Below are 17939 nucleotides of genomic sequence, written 5' to 3'. Positions count from 1 at the left end.
GCGATCCTCATGTCAATCAGTAAAAAAAATCTAAATAATAAAAAAATAATAAAAAAAAAAGGGAAAGAGCAAGAAACAAAGATTATCCTATCCAATGGTTTGTTTTCTGCTATTGTTGTTGCCGTTTCGCTTGTTCGGCATTGAGTTCAGCACGCTACAGCGATCACAATCCATCACTTCCAAGTTGGCTACGACTTCCAATATGAAAATCTAGGTTGTTGTAAATCAGCTACAATTACGCACATAAATTTAGATTAAAAATGCGAGGGCGCCGGCGCTGTGCACCCCCCGGAACGGTTAACCCGTTTCAGCAGCTGATCACGTGATACCTTGGCAATAAAAAAATTACAAGCGTAATTTCCAAAAGATAAAATCCTGCGACTCATTTTGTCTACATTGTACCAACATTTCCTCAATTACGTATTAATGATTCAGCTAGATAACTAAAAGAATTAGCTGCTATTTCACAATGAACAAAAAAAAAAAAAGGGTTTGGCAACCGAAATGAGTGGTATTGAGGGAGGCTATGAAATTGTTGGTTGTGACTTCAAGTACAAATTGTCGATTGATAGTGAAAAGTGTGTAAAAATATATGACCAGAAACCAGAACGGTCGACCGCACGGCAACCGCATTCACTTCCCAAGGTTATCACGCAAAACTGAACAACGGTGAAATAAAAACGAAAGATAAAAAAAAAAAAAAAAAAAAAAGTGAAGACCCACGCCCACTTTGGTTTTTGCGGAGTTCCTTGCCAATAGACAATACAGTACCTCGGCCTCATTTTCGCTTTAATGCCACGTCACGCTCTTCATCAACAAGCGAAAATTAGAAGGACAGTTAGCTAAGCGTCCTTAACGTGCTTTCCATTAAAATCTAACAAATCTAATGTTGTCCATCAAAATCAAACGGGAAAATACACACCCCTTAACCTTTAGCAAAACAACAGATTTCCAAAGATCTAATCAATAAATTACTTCCACAAATCTTTTCCGGCCAAGGGTATGGCCTAGAATGGTGGGTGGAGAAATAACAAAAATGCATTTCTGGAGAATTTCGTCTTATTTGGTTTCGGAACCTGTGCGCGATAGTCATCATCGTAAATCCATCATCATCCGTTTCAACTGATCAAGACAGATCTGATCTTGAAACCAGTTAATTTTGTTCCTTTCATGCAGCGATGAATTTAAGAATCTTGCAGGAAATACAAAAAAACCCCTAAAAACAGGTTCCTTGTTTGAGTCACCTTGTGAGTAGCAATACATTAAGTTTGGAAATTGCCGACGACTCTCATAAGGTGCGATTACGGCAGGAAAAGGAGCATAAACAAAAAAGCAACGAGAACTGGAAAAACAGGAGCTCTAGTATTGGAAAGTTCCCGTTTTTGTCACGTTGGCGGCAAAGTAGAATCAAATATTTAATCGGGGTTTACCGACCAGAACTACCGTAGTGGCCGTTTTGTTCTGTCATTGGCTAAGCTCTTATCAATGGCCGATAGGTTGAATAGGGAAAAAGTTTAAGAGCCATTGACAGACAAACATGGGAATAATCTATTCCAAATTCCGATTAAGGAAGCGAGAGACCAAGAGAAAGAGAAGAGAAAGAGAGAATGGAGTCGATCCATCACGCCAAGTCAGAACTGGAATCATTCTTTTCTCTTGACCGTCATGAAACACAGAAAACTAGACACCTCCTGAATGCGTAATTCTAAACCCTGGTTTCTTTCTTTACAATTCTCATCGTTCTCAAACTTTTAACCATTTCGAATGTTGGGTCCGCAAGTAGCCCGCGATGGTGCAATGGACCCTCGCGGCAGTCCGTCACGTGACCGTTTTTCATTAGACTCCGCCTCCACCCTCATCACCATTTCAAAGAGCTTAGTTTAACCTTTATACAAATACATAAAGATAAAAAGACTAACTATGTGCTTCGTTAAACTAAAAGCCTTTGTCTTAGAATGATTACTAGACTTAAGGTTTTTTTGGTGTCGTAATAATTTATGGCAACCATTCACGATGCCACGTCGTGTGCAATTCATGATCGCAAACTAGTATAAACTGCCTTGAGCGAACGAAAAATCACGAGGACTGATTTCCCCATTTAAATGCACTTTAGTTTAGAATTCTATCATTTTCTTGTCTATAAGAAACGTGTGTGGTGAAAGACCTAAATGCAGTGATGAGCTTTGCGCTCATCTATGAACACCTTTTCTATTTCGGGAGAAATCATTATTCTTCGTCATTCCCTTGATTTTTGATTTCTTTTCCCACCCTGAGAAAAAAAAAAATTAGTTTACCTGAAAACAAATTGAATCGTGCAATTATCTTTTCTCTCTTACAGTTATTGCGAGTCAACACACGCGAAGAGAACGAGGGCGATGTAAGAGTCACAGCGTTGCCAGATCCCGTGCTCTCGTTCCATTTTAGTCAACTGCTATCACAAAATAGGATTTAAAAAAAAAAAAAAAGGCAAACATAGACGCCTGACGCGACGGGTTGTAACGATGGCGTCAACAGCCCTAATCCAGAAGAAGAAGAAGAAAAAGAGGGAAAATGGAAGCTCTTAAAAGAATAGGATCGGCGTCGGCGCGTTCGAGAACGTCGAACTTACGCACGTTCTTTTCAATAAGAAATAAATTTTTTCTAAAGTCACAGGAGAAGAGCGGAGGGCGGACGGGGACTGCTGTATGCCAGGGAAGACGAATAAGCTTGATTTTACTGGTTGGTTTGGCGACTTTACAAGCCCCGCCCCTTTTTTTGCCCGACGTCACGTTTCTTCCGTTCCGGGCGACGTTCTGACCGTGCGCGTACGACGAAGGAGAGTATAAGAGGAGGCCACCGGTACTGTTCGAGTCGTCGTTCGTACCACGCGGTCCTTCCCGTTCACTTCTCTCCCTACTTTGCTTGTTCATTCAATCTTTTCCCTACCAGCAATCAAATCTACTTTCGTTGACAAATTTCACATCGAAATTTGTTTTTGTTTTTCTTCTTCTTTGTCTTCACACACGCTGTCTGTCTAAACATCTCGACAACAACAGAAAATCGTTTACCTCAACTTTGGTGGAGTAACGTCGAAGGATTCCTTTTCGGTATGTGTCCTTTTTAATTTGTGACATTCTATTATACTTTCTTCGGTTTGACAGTAAAGTAGTCAGGGCGTATAGTCGTCCACGAGCGCACCCTGCACGCATACGAGGGTCGATTTTATTGATCGCTACTACTAGCGACGACCACGCCTCGGTTAGGCTTATCCCTTTTTCTTCCCCCCTCCTGAAAATGTGAAAAACAGAAGACAAGTTTGAATGTCATACATTTCTTAGAAAAAAAAAAAAAAAAACTGAAGTCGCCTACTCAACGAGTAATTGCAGTGAGCAGCGTGAATCATGTAGCGCGTAAAAGACTGAACCGCTGGTTAGATGCGTTATCACGTGACAAGCATCCAAGAAGTACGTTCTAGCAGTAGTGGTAGTAGTGGTAAGACACGTAACTTGCGGCGATGGTTAAAATAGCCGGCATTCGGAACTTTTGGCCGGCAACGTCTCGTGCACAGTGAAACTAGACCGTTGGCGGCTGTCCAAAAAGTTATTTTTTTTCTTCTTCTTTTCTACTTCTGTTAGGGAGAAACATAGTGCGTGAGCGATAAGAAAAGAAAAGAAAAATCTTTTTAGGAATAAAATAATTGGGAGAAAAAAGGGGAGGCAAAAAACTAGTCGCCAAAAGTTAAGAAATCGCAGACGAATCGAAAATCCTGTTTTTGTGGGTAGGACATGAGAGAGCAGTGGACCGTTTTTAAACACATATTTTTTTATCAATCGTCTTGTTTTACCTACTAATCTTAATCGATGCACACACTCCATGAACTCTCCAAGTATCTCGTATTTCAGGCATTTTCTCTTTTCGGGGAAAAAGAAAAAAGCCACAGGCACTAGCAGCAGACCTTGGCGTCTCTGTGTGTGTGTTTATTCAGCTGCACATTTTGAAATTTTTTGTTTGGTGAGTGAAATTGTATATATTTGCTGTAGAATATTTAGGGATTTATTCATCTGTCACGTTCGTCGAACCTGAAGAAAAGTGAAAATAAGAGGGACTTGTTAGCCAAAACCACATATAGGTTATCTTTGACGCATTAAAAAAAAAAGGGCCGCACACTCAAAAAAGGAAAGGAAAAGAATTATCATCGCTACTTATTCTGACGTCAGTTGTAGTAGTAGTAGTAGTAGTATTACCTCGTGCTCTCACTAAACCGGATACTAATTATAGATTTTCTGTAACGTCGTCTGCTAACGCTGGGCCTGGTTCCCTGCTCATTACCGCATTTCTGTTGGTGCTTCATTTTTGTTTTCTCGATTCTCGAGACATTCACATAAAGAATATTCAGGTCACGATGAAGCCTAGTAAACAACGAGAGCTAGTACCGTTATCGCTTTCAATCAAGTTCTATACTATATGGATACTTGACACCCGGCCGTCAGACGAAGGTTACGTGACACTTCCGCGCGACCAAGACGGCCATATTTTTCCCATGTCCTGTCGTCCTGAAAACGTTTTCCATCCATTTTACGAAGAATGATTGCTCTGCTGAAACAGCTTCGATTACTTAGCCACGTTATTGCGAAACAATATAAACATAAACGTACCATAAAAATGAAGGACGAATGTTTTGTGTAATTTTCTGGGTTGGGCTTATTCAAGTTTAGGACTTATGAAATGTTTTTCCTAGAATTTTAAGCAGATGTATAAGTTTTGTTCAAACGTTTGGTACTAATATAAGTTTTTACATTCGCCCATCAGACAGGGGCGTTTTCCCTCCTTTCCCTCGGGTCTTTTTCTTTTCCCCCTTACCAAATGTGTAATTAAAGAATAGAGGGAGGAACACAACCAAAACTGGTCAAGGACAATGGCCGACTGCTGTCGCTATCCAAACATTTGCCTGAGAAAATCACTGTCATGCTGCTATCTTACAACATTTATAATCATTAGACAGATGAAAATATTTCATGAATTTTTCACCGTGTCTTGTTCCACGTAGACCAAGAATTCAGAAAGACGTGTGGACACGACTGCAAAACTGGCTCAGCGATATAGCTGGCTTTTGTGTGTTATTCGTAGACGTACTACCCCACTGGAGTTTTTATTCGATTTGTTTATGGATGAAACCATAAATGGTAGTTGCAGTACGATGATACATCAATTCCGGCAACAACAAAAAAAAAAAACGACCTTAAAATGAAACGGAAAGATTGTTATGTTTTCAAACAAAAAGGATCGATAACTATAAATTACCAAACATACGAAATATGGGAAGAAGGAACCAGTTTCCGACCTTGGATGTCGGCCATAATTGCATTCTTTTGCGCATTATAAGGTGATGCGACCCAGAGGGGGATTTGTACCTGCCCTCTTCGTTCTTCAGTCTACTTAATGACATGAAAGAAAACAATAAACCTTGACATTCTTACAGCACAAACAAAAGGTGTCGCTGTTTGACGAGAGCCCCTTGTCTATTCCTAGTTGTGAAGATAGCATCTGTCTGTCCATACAGTTGTATGTTTGGTTGGCCTTCCTTCTAATAAACAGTCAAGGAGAAAAAGTTTATTTAGTACCTTCGGAAGGACACGCAAGTAAATTATACGTCGGTATTTTCTCAAGCGTGATAACATGTTCTTGTGTACCTGTAGACTCGATGAGGAAAAACGACTAGACTTGAAAGAGTTTCCTGTCATCGTCGTGTGGCGGAAAATGGAATCGGAACCATTTTCCTCTTACAAAATGACAGCCTGAAACGAAATACATTAACTAGGTTTTTTCAGTCGAGACAAACGAGATGGGTTCGTTTTGCCTGAGTCACTCTTGATTATTCCCACATAGAATGTATTGCGGACGATTCTTAGATTCCAATAGGACGAATCGTTTAGACTTGTTGTGTACGTGGTGTATATGATATTACAACCGACTAAATCCAGTTTTTCTTTTTGTTTCCATGTCTTCTCCAACAGGAACGGATCCTATTACCTAACCGTAATAAGAAGAAACCAAAGGACAATTAGGCAAAAATCGAAACCCACCTATTGGACTCTTCTTTCTTCTTCTGGATTGTTTTTGCTGAACCTTGCTGAATTGCATTCAAGCCATCCGAGACGAGGTTGAACTCCTCCGAGACGTGGGGTGTGTTTTTCTTCAAAAGGGAGGGGTTCTTATCGCAGACGAAGATATAACCCAAGGCAGACGCACACATAACATCCTGCCGTGGAGCCGCATACTAAAACCACCGTTGTTCTGAACCCGCCATGGGTTTGCTGATTTGTCCGTTGAACCCAGTTGTTGAATCGCGACTCCAACCGTCGAGCGATACTCTGCTCTGCAGTCGTGCTTCTTTTTTCTTGACATCGTCTACCTCCTTGTTAACCTGCAGCCTCCAATCGCAGCAGCTTTCATCCTCTTCCGTAGCCCCAATTTCACCTTCCACTTCCACCACCACCACCACCACGACGTCGTAGTCAATCGCGCCATCTGTTGACATACTCGAGTCGGCAGTTTTCGGTTTCTTTTATATACTTTGTTGTGTCGGAACAAACCGAAGTAGTTTTTTTCCCCTCCGAACCAACCCGCTTTTTTCGCACTGCAACTGAAACAAGAGACATTTGTTTAGTCCAAGGAGGAGCTCTAGAAACAGATAAGCATACAAATAGAAGAAAAAAGGAGTCGTTCTTAAGCAACAGATCCCGCTAAAACCAGATCCTAGGTATCACTATTCCTACATTAGGGATAGAAACTTGTGAACTTGTTAACCTCCCATTTTTGCTCACCCTTCTTCAGTTGACATTTGGAAACACTCCTTGCCACTCGACGAATATTACTTTTCAACTTGGACGAAAGAAGACACGCTGTGATAGTTGAAGAAATCATAGGAACAAGATTGATTTGCAACCTTGTTTGAAAGAAAACTGTGATTTAAAAAGAAAACGTGTAAAAAAAGGAAAGTAATTTAAACCTTTTCGTTAAACTCCATTCAAAATGTCCTCCGTTACCGAAATGGTTACCGAGGCAGTAACCGAAGTGATATCCAGCATCGGAAACGCCGATATCCCGTACAATAGTGAACTTCTCTGGATCGTCATAGTCGCCTTCATCGTTTCTTTCATATTGGCCTTTGGCGTCGGTGCGAATGACGTGGCCAACAGTTTTGGTACTTCTGTCGGGGCCAAAGTCCTCACCATCCGACAAGCTTGCATCCTGGCCACCATTTTCGAAATTGCCGGAGCAGTTCTCATCGGTATCATATTGAATGTCCTTTTCATCGTTGACATTTTAAAACTGATTTTTGTTTTGTTTCCGCAGGTTACAAAGTGTCGGATACGATGCGCAAAGGCATCATCGATCCAAGCATTTACAACAATTCCAATTCGGAACTGATGATGGGCAATTTGGCTGCTCTAGGAGGAAGCGCCGTCTGGTTGATGATCGCCACTTTTCTCAAGTTGCCCATCTCTGGTACGCACAGCATCGTAGGAGCCACGATCGGTTTCTCTTTGGTGGCCAGGGGAACGCAGGGGGTCCAGTGGGCCAAGCTGGGTCAAATTATTGCCTCGTGGTTTGTCTCGCCCGTCTTGTCCGGTCTCATGTCTGCCACTCTCTTTTTGGCCATCCGCAAATTGATTCTTCGTAAACCGGCTCCACTTGAATACGGTCTTAGAGCTCTGCCCATCTTTTACGCATTAACTTTGGGCATCAACGTCTTCTCCATTGTGCTGGATGGACCCAGTTTGCTGTACTTTGACCGCATCCCTTGGTGGGGAACCATTATCCTCAGCTGCCTTATCGGTTTACTGGCCGGAACGGTTGTCCAGTTGGTAATGGTGCCAAGGTTACGTCGCTCCATCACTGAAGGTCATCGCAATGAGGAAGCCACAAGGGCTAAATTTGCTTTCGGCGGAGACAGTGGTCCTGGATCGGCAGCTTCTTCTGCTAACATCACGCCTGAAGAGTCACGCAATGCATCGTTGGATAACATCCCATACAACGGCGTTCACTCGGAATTGGACCCGGCCAACACGCTCCATTCCCGGCAGGGGGGCAAGCAACGTAAACCGACGGAAACGCGTACCAAGCCGATTCGCTTCGGATTCCGCAAGTCGCAGCCGAAAACCATTTCACTGGCTGGTGAAGAGAGTCCGTTCATAGCCGAAACCCGATTGGATAATCAAGGCAACAAGGGCCTGCCCGACAGTGAACAACCTACACCTATCCACGGTCTTTCGCCTTGCAGCAGCGCCGTCCCACTGATCAATGCTGCTGGAGTGCCGCACGCTACCATTGTCAAGAAGACTATGGATGTTGAGAATCCGCCAACTGCCAACGCGACTTCAACTCTGGCTTCAGCTTCCGTTGACGATCCTCCTGAAGTCGTTCGATTATTTTCATTCCTGCAGATCATGACAGCCTCTTTCGGCGCCTTTGCTCACGGTGGAAATGACGTCAGCAACGCCATTGGTCCGCTGGTGGCTATTTGGCTCATCTTCACCGAGGGTAATGTTGAGCAAAAATCGGAAACGCCTCTCCATATTCTCCTTTTTGGAGGTGTTGGAATAACTGTCGGTCTGTGGGTTTGGGGTCGCCGAGTTATCAAAACGGTAGGAGAAGATTTGACCAAGTTGACATCTTCAAGCGGTTTCACCATTGAAATCGGCGCCGCTTTCACCGTCCTGGTAGCCAGCAAAATCGGTGTACCTATCAGCACGACCCACTGCAAAGTCGGATCGGTTGTCTTCGTTGGCTGGGCTCAGACATCACGCGGTGGCGTTGATTGGGCTCTCTTCCGAAATATCATCTTTGCCTGGGCGGTTACAGTACCCATCGCTGGTGGTTTGAGTGCTGCCATCATGGCCATCTTCCAAGCTTGTAATCTCTTCTGATGATACGTGCTCGACTGTGTGTTAAGTCGGTGCCTATATAGTTGTAAGAAAGAAATTAAGGGCTTGTGCATTTTTTTGTGACTTTTTTTTTTTTTGTTTACAATTTTGTTTTTGTTTTTTTATTTTAAAATTGAAGACATTCGGGCTGTTTTGCAAATAACGACCTGATTATCTTCCAAGATTGTAACCATCTGTTATGTTATGGCACCCTCTCATCCCATTTTCCCCTTTTCTTAGTTTCTTTAGTGAATTAGCCTCACATCTTTCACCTTAATGTTTTGTTCAGACTGAAATATCAAAAAATTGCAAAACACCAGAAAAAATTAGTTAAACTTGTTTGCAGTACTATTATCATAGTTCACCATTTAATGTTTTTCGCGTCTCCGTTTAATTTTCTATACTAAATATTTCTTTGCTATATATTCCACGATGTGCCCTGGTTTTGGTTAAACAGCTGTGGCAACCAAATGTAGCCTACAAGTTGAAAGTGCTCATATATTAAGTAGCGATACCTACCATATTCTCAATAATATTCTCTTCATCTATATTGTGTTACCCCACAGTTTTGTTCCAATCATTTTCTCCAAAAAATTCAGCTATGTATGTTCACTTGGCCTCACCACCATTCATTGCTGCTACTCTTGCTGCATCCTAAGTAAAAACAAACATTTCTTTAAATATTATTTTATATTTTGTTCAATGTAAATTTTAGAAAACCTTTGAAATACTTATAATACTGTTGCAATCGCAATCCCTCCACTTCTTTTAACATTAAATGATGAACTTATTATCTTTGCATATCTTATTATTTTTTAATTGTTATTTCTTTCTGACAGTGCCATCAATTTTTCATCGCAGCATTGTATCAGTGCTATTCGCCTACTGTATTAGGGCTCACAAAACAAACAATACACACAAGGCATTTGAAGCTTTTGCTCTTCACCTAATCCAGCCATTCTGTCTGTTTGTGTGTGCTTGTTTGATTTTACTCCTATTTAATCACTTTTTTAAATTAGTGAATGGAAAATACATACTGAAGGCACTTGCACAAATGCAAATCCCCCAAATATTAAAAAACAAAAACACAACACAAGAAAGGGGATGAGAACATCAGACCTTAGTATATTAATTATAGAGAACTCGAGCAGGTAGAAATGACCTTTAATCAAAACGTGATCGTTCTGACGACTTTTAATCAGTTTTAGTTTTGGCGCCAGGTCACTAATGGCGTTTCCACGTGAGATGTTTAGAGCGCCAGTAGAGCCAGAGACCAGCCATAGATTACAACTATCTTATCTAATCTTAGACCATGGTAAAGCACTGTAAAACACAAAAATCAAGGTTCGGCAACCAACGAAACTTGGAAATTGGAACCCATGCAAAGAAAACTAGTTGAACAAACCTAAAAAATACGTTCAGAAATGAGTACTGTCTCTGACAGCGATCGGCCCCGATTAGCCAAAATCGGGTTAACCGCCCCGCCCCGGAAAAGGGCAATCGGGGCTGAATCGGGGTGCCACTTCGTCAGCCGGGACGGGGCGGGGCAAACATCGGGGTTAACTTGGCCCGACGCCATTTGCAGAAATGACGCCTGAATTCAAACTACGAAGTTGGGTCGGGTGTTTATCGGGGCAACCGGGGTAAACCCCCGATTTTCATCATAATAATCGATTTTGGCTCAATCGATTGTTTTTACGTCGATCGATTAATTGCAATCGGGGTCGCATCCCCGATTAGGCACCTTGATATAACCCTGATTGAGATCGGATTCAAAAAATTTCACCCTGAACACCCCGCCCCGAATTTCAAAACCCGATTAGCAAAAATGCGCCCCGATTAGGGTCGACCACATTCTAATCGGGGACACCGCTAAGTTTCCCCGATAAAAATGAATCGGGGAAGTTCGGTGCGGAACGGTGCTATAATCGGTGCTGCACTGACAGCACCGCTTCAGCCATAGAGGGTAAGTCTTACCAGTGACCTTGCGTTCTGATGGGCCAACGAGAATCACGTGACTAGGGTCACATTTTGTTTTTGTTGGCTGCAGGGCAGCTGCCAATTTAGATCACTATTCATTGATAATCGGGGAAGGCGGTAACCGCACCGAGCACCGAAATCACCGCACCGATAAAGATCATCCCCGCACCCAATCGACTAAAAAGTTCCCCGATTGGCGCGGGGCCGAGCGCTATCTCTGAAAACGCCGTAAATTGTACACAAATTTAAGTATTTGGGTCCACCTCATAAACATTGTTGACGTTTAAGTATTGAATGGCTACCGTATTCCAGTTTTTCACTTTAATTTCCGTTTAACCGGATTAAAAGTAAACACTACATTCAAAATGAATCAAGGCCAAGGTAAACAAGTTTTACGAAACTAGAAATATTCAATTAAAGGTTTTATTAAATGTGTTTTGGCTAGAAAATATGCCCAAAATGATATTACTCATCTCCATACAGTTTCGGTATTTTGTAATTTTCTTTGAACTCTGTTCCTTTCAGGCAACGTGCACTTTAACGTGCCAAATAACTTTTCACCTGCCCATATGTCACAACAATCACAGCAAGGTGGCATAATGCATTTGCCACAGCACTCACCAATGGCCCAACAACAGCAAAACATACCCCAGCAACTGATGCAGCAGTCTCAACCACAATTAATGCAACAACAGCTCACAGCACAACAGCAGCAACTGCAACAACAACAACAAGGTAAAACTAAGTGTTACAGCGATCAGAAACGTTAATGAAATTTGTACCTTAAAAATGTTTGTAGGTCAGGAAATGTTGCTGCCCCAGTCACAAATGATGCAACAATCTCAGCCTCAATTAATGCAACAACAGCTAATGGCACAGCAGCAGCAACTACAACAGCAGCAGCTACAACAGCAACAGCAACAAGGCTTCCAACACTCCCCTGCACCCCAGATGCAACAGCAACGTTATTTACAACAGCATCAGCAGCAACAAGGAAATATTTTTCAACATCCTCAACAGCACTCACCTGCCCCTCAGCAGGGAAATGCAACATCTGTGATGCAACAGCAACCATTTATTCAGCAGCAACAGCATCAGCAAATGCATCAGCAACAACAGCAGCAGCAGCCCCAGCAACATCCACAGCAACAGCCTCAGCAGCAACCTCAGCAACAGCCCCAAAAAGATTTTAATCCTGCTTCTCTTTGCCGAATAGGTAAGATTTTTTGTTGCCCTCTCGTTGAATTTTCAGTAGAAGTAAGGATACCGCTATTAATTGGGAAAAGGCCAGGAAACAGTGCAAGAACTTGTATCCAGAGTACAAGAATGCCTTCAACACCTTAAGAATCTTCAACCTCCTAATGGATCAGCCCAGAGCACATCATTGGCAGTTGACAAGAAAAACAAGCTAGATGACCAACTGAAGATGGTCAAGGTATTGTTCAAACGGCTCAGAATAATCTATAACAAATGCAACGAAAACAGCCAAGAATTGGATTCATTTCCGTTGGATACGATGATCCCCACTCAAAGCAACTTGGTCGATTGGAAGTACGCAGATAAAACAAAATCGGAGCAATATCTGGCAGCCGTCGAGGAAAAGAAAGAACTCTACGAGCAGATTGCTGTAAAAAATCGCCACCTTCAAGGTACTTCATAAGTATTCCGCTCTTTGTCTAAAATTTCTTTTAAACGTTTGTTTTCTTTTGCAGATATCATGGAATATATGAGAAGTATCATATGGGAAATTAATACTATGCTTATGATGAGACGTCCATAAAGTAATGTGTAATTGTGGTACGAGCTTTTGGTGTGTAATAACGATAATAAATTTTCAGAAATGGAACATCAGCATACATGACACAGATAGAAAACGGTGAGATTCGCATGATTGTTTTGACGTCGATGTGAACTCGACAAAATGTTGCTCCTTTTTTAGGTGACACTGGCGTCTGATTCAATTAAGTAATAAGTCAGTAACTGTCCTTTGCCTTTCACAAAAACCAGTCCGCGCTGTTCAAACTGGTAGCCAAAGTGACGCAAGATCGTGCTTGTTTCCTCCGTCACCTTCATAGCCCAAAATTCCAGTTAGCCCTTTACAGCAGTATCCGGATCATTTAAATTGCATCTAATACATACCTGTATGCATCCGGCTTTACCGGTGCTTTCCATTCTGGAGGCCACATTAACCGCATTTCCCCAGATGTCATAATGCGGTTTGGTAGCACCGATGACTCCAGCAGTCGTTGGACCATGGTTTATGCCTTCAAACGCCAGGAAGGAACCGAATAAATTTTTTTAAATGTTTAAAAGCAAAGTTATGTAAGTGAATTATCTCACCCATTCGCAAAACGAAATGGTTAAAACTCTGGTCATTAATATTTTGCAGCGTCCGTTGCATGGACAGGGCAAATTCTACGAGAAGCGCCAAATGTTTCCAGCGTGTCAGTATGTCCTCGTCCTCCTGCAAATGGATACAGTGCAGATTGGTAATGCATGAGTCACAAAGAATGCTTCCACAATTGATCTACAACGAATAGCGAAAGTACTAGCGCATCCTATTACCTTTGGCTGTTGGGTGATGTTCAGTCCACTAGCGGCCATGTAGGTCGATCCGATCGTTTTGATTTTAGTCATCTCAGAGAACTGACTTTGGTCAAGAAGCTAGATTGCAATGGGGTGAATGAATAGAAGGAAATTTGAACCTCGAAAGGAATGCAGAAAAGAAAGTGGTCACGTGTTTTACCGCATCGAAATCCGAGATGACTTCGTTAAGGAAACGCAGACATTCTAGTCCTTGATTATTGACAGTTTCTTCTGAATAGAATTCTGGTCGTTATGACGTAAAACGCGCGTTCAATAGAAAAAGAAAAATAAAATCACTACTAGGCCCCGTCGTTGTTGATGTGAAAGCATTCCTTCATGCGCGCACGCAAAAAAAGGATTTAGACATCCACAGATCGATAGGAAATGTCGACAGTATTTTTATATATACGTACTATATATATATATATTTTTTAAATCCTTACCGGAGAAATTCGGTATGGAAGCAAAGAGGACACCTACGCTCGTGCAGCTCTGACTGTACAACTGCTCGTCTCGTTGATGGATGTCTTTGCGCAAGAAGTGCTGGGCAACGTGAGCCGGCAGTATATTGAACAGTAAAGCCTGCATAGAAAAAAGCATTGATTTCTTTAGAGACAACTGAAGAAACGTCGCGTTAAAAACTCAACGATCAAACGTTTGGAACACGATCTAATGGCTCCGATTGTAAAATAGTAAAAAATGAATACCTGATTCCGTCGCCCCAAATCAGCTGCCCGCTCTCGTTGTTCTTCGATACCAGCCCAGTTGGTATAGAGACTGCGTGAAGTTGATTCCAGCTAAAGTTCAAAGAGATTCACTTCCGTAAAACTTTGGTATAAATACATAAAATTGGCGCTTGCTCCAGTTATCGGACCCACCTGTCTGGCTAACGAGAACAAAACTAAAGAGGTGACCAGCAAAACACAGCTAGCGAGAATCAACTCCTGGGTATGTAGGCCATCTCTTCAAACGAAAAGTTATAATCGATTAAGCATCAGTGGAGCTCGCCAAAAACGAGGAACGGAAATGTTCATGCAGGTACGTTACCTGTGAAACCAGCAGGGGACGTCCAAGGACGGTTGGTAATGAAGCCACGGCAGACAAATGTAAGTGGCTGATAGCAGCAGTAGGAATGTACCTTTGAAATAACTGGCCAAATGAGGCACCATCGCTACGCTGATTAGGACGAGCGACGCTTCGCTAGGACAAGGGAACGCCCGGCTAAATCCCTGTGATGCATATTTACAATTTGGAGTTACGAAATCACGGTGATGGTGATCATAACATGGCGCGCGTTTAAACAAAACCTACTACCTGTCCACTTAAATGCGCACCAACCAGCAACAGGATTCCCAGGACGACGAGGCAGCAACGAAGTCCCAACTTACCATTAACGAGAGCGCTGAGCTTCTTCACTTGGCCGACAGAATCCTAGAAGTTAATTGAAGACATAGTTATTGATCGACGTCGCTAAGCGCAATGTCCAGCTCATTAAACGCGTATTAGTTACATGTGAACCTACGCAGTTTTCCCAAGTGTCGGCTACACCAACAACTACCAGTAGAAGCAGTCCGGCAATAACTGGGAAAAAGACAACATACACGGGATTCCTGAAGAACGAGACAGAAATGAGATAACATAATTTAATTTTGATGTTCAATAAAAAAAAAAAAAATTTATTAAAAAAATAGTCATACCACGGACTAGTTGCCAGGGCGAAAAAGGCCAGCCAAGTCAAAGCTAGCGGAAGGGCCAGCAGATTGTAGACGGCTGTAGGATCGCGATGCAAACGGTATTTACCTTCTCTCTCCGAATCGACGAATGTTTGCGTCAGCAAATTCGTTGGGTCTGTACTACTAGTCGATGGCCCTCGAGCGATTCCCACCGATCTATATATATATACACACACATATCAAAGGCGGAAATCGAGACATGATTTCTTTTCTTTTTTTTAACAATAATTTCATCATGTTCCCGTTACGATGGTCATGCAGATACACAATAGGATTTTAGAAGGAAAAAGGCAGTGAGACGTGACTTATCCTACCAATCATCGGTAAGGCAAAAGCCACACAAAACAAATGTTAGTTGGTTCTTTGTGGATACCTATCATTCATCCGACCGGAATGATTAAATTTACCCGAAATGCTGTTGTTCATTCAAGCGGCTAGGACGTAGCAGACTACGATTTTCTCCAGCTACTTCTCCGACCACCAATAATGATGTCTTGTCTACTTTACTGCAACGCTGGAAACATCCACACCAACCATCTGCTGGATCAGACGTCTGGCACACTGTGTTCACCACAACGGCAGCGGCTTCCTGATCGAAGCGGCTGGGCAAAACTTTTGTTATGGCTACGGTAGCGGCTTCTGTGTGGTCAATCACCATCTTTTTAGATTCTTCTTCCGCCGGATGACTTATCTAAAATTCCATAGAAAATCGAATATGTTAAATTTGGAATGGGATCGCTGACTGAATTGTACCTGATTGCGGGCGCGCAGAATAAAATAGGTCTCAATTCCGGCCATGCGGAGAACCTGTTCCCGCTTTTCGCCATGGGCCGCCTCTACTTCAAATTCATCGCCGAGGAAGCTCAACGTCCGGCTGGATACGTGAACACGGCTGCATAACAGTCGCGCAATCAGGCGAAAAAAAAAAAAAATGAAATGATGAAAAATTAATGAGTTCATCATTTCACCATAAATATAAAAGAATCCAATTAAGTCCACAGCACGCGCCACTATTGCCCCGACAAATATTTTCGTAAAAGCGTCTTAAATGAAAGCTTATCTCACTCGAATGAAGAAATCACGAATGATTAATCTCCTCAGATATTTTTCTAATGGACAGACGAACCCTCGCAATTCATCAAAGACGAGCCGAACGAACGCGGGTGGCGTCCTTTTCTAATTAAGATCCTCTCCATGACTTCCAACGCAATCCAACGATTCCTTACATGTTTTTTCCCCCGCTTTCCACAGCGTGTGGGAGTATAGACTTCAATCTTGATACAACACTTATTCATCAGAGAAGTCGAATGTGTGTGTTCTTCGAGCGACTATTGCAAATGGCGTCCCCCCTTTTTTTGTGTGTGGTCGCGATCTAAAAATATACCATAAGACTATATCGGAGATGAGAAAAGAGACTTGATATAGGAAACCCCACACGGATGTCTATAAATCAAGAGCCCATCCAGCCACTACGACATCAAGGGAGACGAAGGCGGGAATAGAAGGGGAAAAAACGAAGGCAGGAAGTGAAGCATTCTCTGGGATTCCTATTTCTCGTTGTGTTTGCGTGAATCTCCGCGGTGCTTATTTCCTTTTATGACACGTTCCATATTCCCCCCCTTTTTTTTTTGCCCTCCCATCTAAAAAGCTACCGCCGCTCACTGTTGCTGCTAGGGCCGAGCCGTAACGGGAAGATTTTACTTCCATACTCTATTTTGATTGATGGATATGGGGGTCGATCGACGTAACTCTAACAACAAACAACTCACCCAGGCTGCCCGCTGCTCTCCATCTTGTTGGCCAACTCGACATCCTGGCTATAAACGTCAAACTGCCACTGACGTTGACCTAGGACGCCAGCCAAAACGGCTCCAGTATGGATTCCAACTCGCATATCCACAGGGGAGCTGGTCGACTCACGAACGCATCTGTCAACATACCAAACAAACAAAAAACACGTCAATCAGAGGAGCTAATTTCTAATTTGAGGCAGCTTTTAAGGATAAATTTGATGTAAAATTAAATGTAGGACATTTTCAGCAAGAAAGAAAAAATTTTATCCTATTTGAAATTCCCGGGTAAACGTTGCTACTTTGCTATAAAATATTCAGCAAACATTTCGGTCGCAGCCATCGTTGCCGCAATTACATAGCTTTATTCGCTGAATAAATAAAGATATGAAAGAAAGGTCTTATAAAAAAAAAGAAAAAAAAGACGAAACTCGTTCACTGTTGTTGAATAATTCAAAAACAGAAAATCGCTCCGTGCCTCCGCCGAGATTGAACTGAAATGGCGAACGCTTCCCCTTTCATCTTGTTTTTGGCCTCCTTTTTTTTTGTTGGGGGATATTTTCACTACATACATATACATCTGATGCTTTATTTCCTGTTTTCCCTTTTCGGAATAGGAGCAACGTCCGGTCGTTTTTCACGCAATAGCAACTAAAAATAGGGAGCATCTTTAAAGCGTCGTGAACCATCTTGGAAATTGGAGAATAATAATAAAAAAAAAAAAAACGCGAATTCTTTTTTTCCGCCGGCAATATTTGTTTGGCTCCATCTTAGAAAGAAACGGAAATAGATGCCTACCATCAGCGTGAATGACACGCACACCCCGAGCAATCGTAGCGTGCGCCGGAAATATATATTCAACGGAACGTAATTTTTTTTTTTCTGTCCCGAGACATCCATTTTGCTGAGCTCGTTTGATGAGCCAAGAGCACTCAGTGTTGTTG

At 42.3% G+C, this 17939-nt stretch overlaps 3 protein-coding genes and 2 long non-coding RNA genes across 12 annotated transcripts in view; 2 read left to right on the top strand and 3 right to left on the bottom strand.

Moving 5' to 3' along the window:
- Positions 1-491: 491 nt before the first annotated feature.
- On the bottom strand, positions 492-6925 carry LOC116928917. Of its 5 annotated transcripts, none has more exons than XR_006650297.1 (13): positions 6804-6925; positions 6063-6622; positions 5670-5774; positions 5281-5563; positions 4776-5217; positions 4635-4713; positions 4452-4572; positions 4224-4388; positions 3824-4058; positions 3349-3607; positions 3048-3267; positions 2337-2431; positions 668-2269 (listed from the first exon to the last, which is right to left on the bottom strand). It is a non-coding gene; the product is annotated as an uncharacterized LOC116928917 (long non-coding RNA). The 5 variants fall into 5 exon arrangements; XR_006650296.1 differs by having other exon boundaries at positions 2337-2428; XR_006650300.1 differs by lacking the exons at positions 668-2269; positions 2337-2431 and adding an exon at positions 492-659.
- An 86-nt stretch (positions 6926-7011) lies between these two features.
- Positions 7012-9856, top strand: LOC116928916 (sodium-dependent phosphate transporter 1-A). Its single transcript, XM_032936054.2, has 2 exons — positions 7012-7270; positions 7336-9856. Exons 1-2 carry the CDS (start codon positions 7012-7014, stop codon positions 8907-8909), a joined length of 1833 nt encoding a protein of 610 aa, XP_032791945.1. The 3' UTR covers positions 8910-9856.
- LOC116928918 lies at positions 8800-10288 on the bottom strand. 2 transcript variants are annotated; one of them, XR_004397436.2, is made up of 3 exons: positions 10026-10288; positions 9011-9900; positions 8800-8942 (listed from the first exon to the last, which is right to left on the bottom strand). It is a non-coding gene; the product is annotated as an uncharacterized LOC116928918 (long non-coding RNA). The 2 variants fall into 2 exon arrangements; XR_006650301.1 differs by having other exon boundaries at positions 9011-9560; positions 10026-10287.
- Positions 10289-11108: 820 nt separating this feature from the next.
- LOC116928522 (mediator of RNA polymerase II transcription subunit 30) lies at positions 11109-12732 on the top strand. Of its 2 annotated transcripts, none has more exons than XM_032935617.2 (5): positions 11109-11267; positions 11412-11616; positions 11684-12102; positions 12173-12535; positions 12599-12732. In XM_032935617.2, exons 1-5 carry the CDS (start codon positions 11252-11254, stop codon positions 12664-12666), a joined length of 1071 nt encoding a protein of 356 aa, XP_032791508.2. In that variant the 5' UTR covers positions 11109-11251; the 3' UTR covers positions 12667-12732. The 2 variants fall into 2 exon arrangements, with proteins under 2 accessions (XP_032791508.2, XP_032791506.2); XM_032935615.2 differs by having other exon boundaries at positions 11412-11621; positions 11686-12102.
- Positions 12685-17939, bottom strand: part of LOC116928509 (adenylate cyclase type 5) — a 10693-nt gene continuing 5438 nt past the window's right edge. The window contains exons 6-20 of one of the 2 annotated variants that reach the window (XM_032935595.2): positions 16975-17133; positions 15959-16097; positions 15613-15896; positions 15170-15361; positions 14983-15082; positions 14787-14903; positions 14520-14701; positions 14351-14435; positions 14180-14269; positions 13916-14054; positions 13633-13715; positions 13452-13550; positions 13227-13350; positions 13026-13150; positions 12685-12953 (exon numbers count right to left, since the gene is read on the bottom strand). In XM_032935595.2, coding sequence (XP_032791486.2) covers positions 12822-12953; positions 13026-13150; positions 13227-13350; positions 13452-13550; positions 13633-13715; positions 13916-14054; positions 14180-14269; positions 14351-14435; positions 14520-14701; positions 14787-14903; positions 14983-15082; positions 15170-15361; positions 15613-15896; positions 15959-16097; positions 16975-17133 — 2050 coding nt within the window. In that variant the 3' untranslated portion in view covers positions 12685-12821. The remainder of the gene's footprint in view (positions 12954-13025; positions 13151-13226; positions 13351-13451; positions 13551-13632; positions 13716-13915; positions 14055-14179; positions 14270-14350; positions 14436-14519; positions 14702-14786; positions 14904-14982; positions 15083-15169; positions 15362-15612; positions 15897-15958; positions 16098-16974; positions 17134-17939) is intronic. The other variant, XM_032935596.2, reaches the window with a different exon arrangement.

Source organism: Daphnia magna, linkage group LG8 (assembly GCF_020631705.1).
Source record: "Daphnia magna isolate NIES linkage group LG8, ASM2063170v1.1, whole genome shotgun sequence".
NCBI classification, from domain to species: domain Eukaryota; kingdom Metazoa; phylum Arthropoda; class Branchiopoda; order Diplostraca; family Daphniidae; genus Daphnia; species Daphnia magna.
The sequence above is the reverse complement of the archived record's forward strand: the minus strand, read 5'-3'. Positions and strand labels throughout refer to the sequence as shown.

Bases quoted from the DNA above. Each gene is read 5' to 3' on its own strand.
- LOC116928916 (XM_032936054.2), top strand. From the start codon at position 7,012: ATGTCCTCCGTTACCGAAATGGTTACCGAGGCAGTAACCGAAGTGATA. The intron at 7,271-7,335 runs GTATCATATTGA...TTGTTTCCGCAG, and splicing joins TGCCGGAGCAGTTCTCATCG to GTTACAAAGTGTCGGATACG.
- LOC116928522 (XM_032935615.2), top strand. The intron at 11,622-11,685 runs GTAAAACTAAGT...AAATGTTTGTAG, and splicing joins ACTGCAACAACAACAACAAG to GTCAGGAAATGTTGCTGCCC. The intron at 12,103-12,172 runs GTAAGATTTTTT...AATTGGGAAAAG, and splicing joins TGCTTCTCTTTGCCGAATAG to GCCAGGAAACAGTGCAAGAA.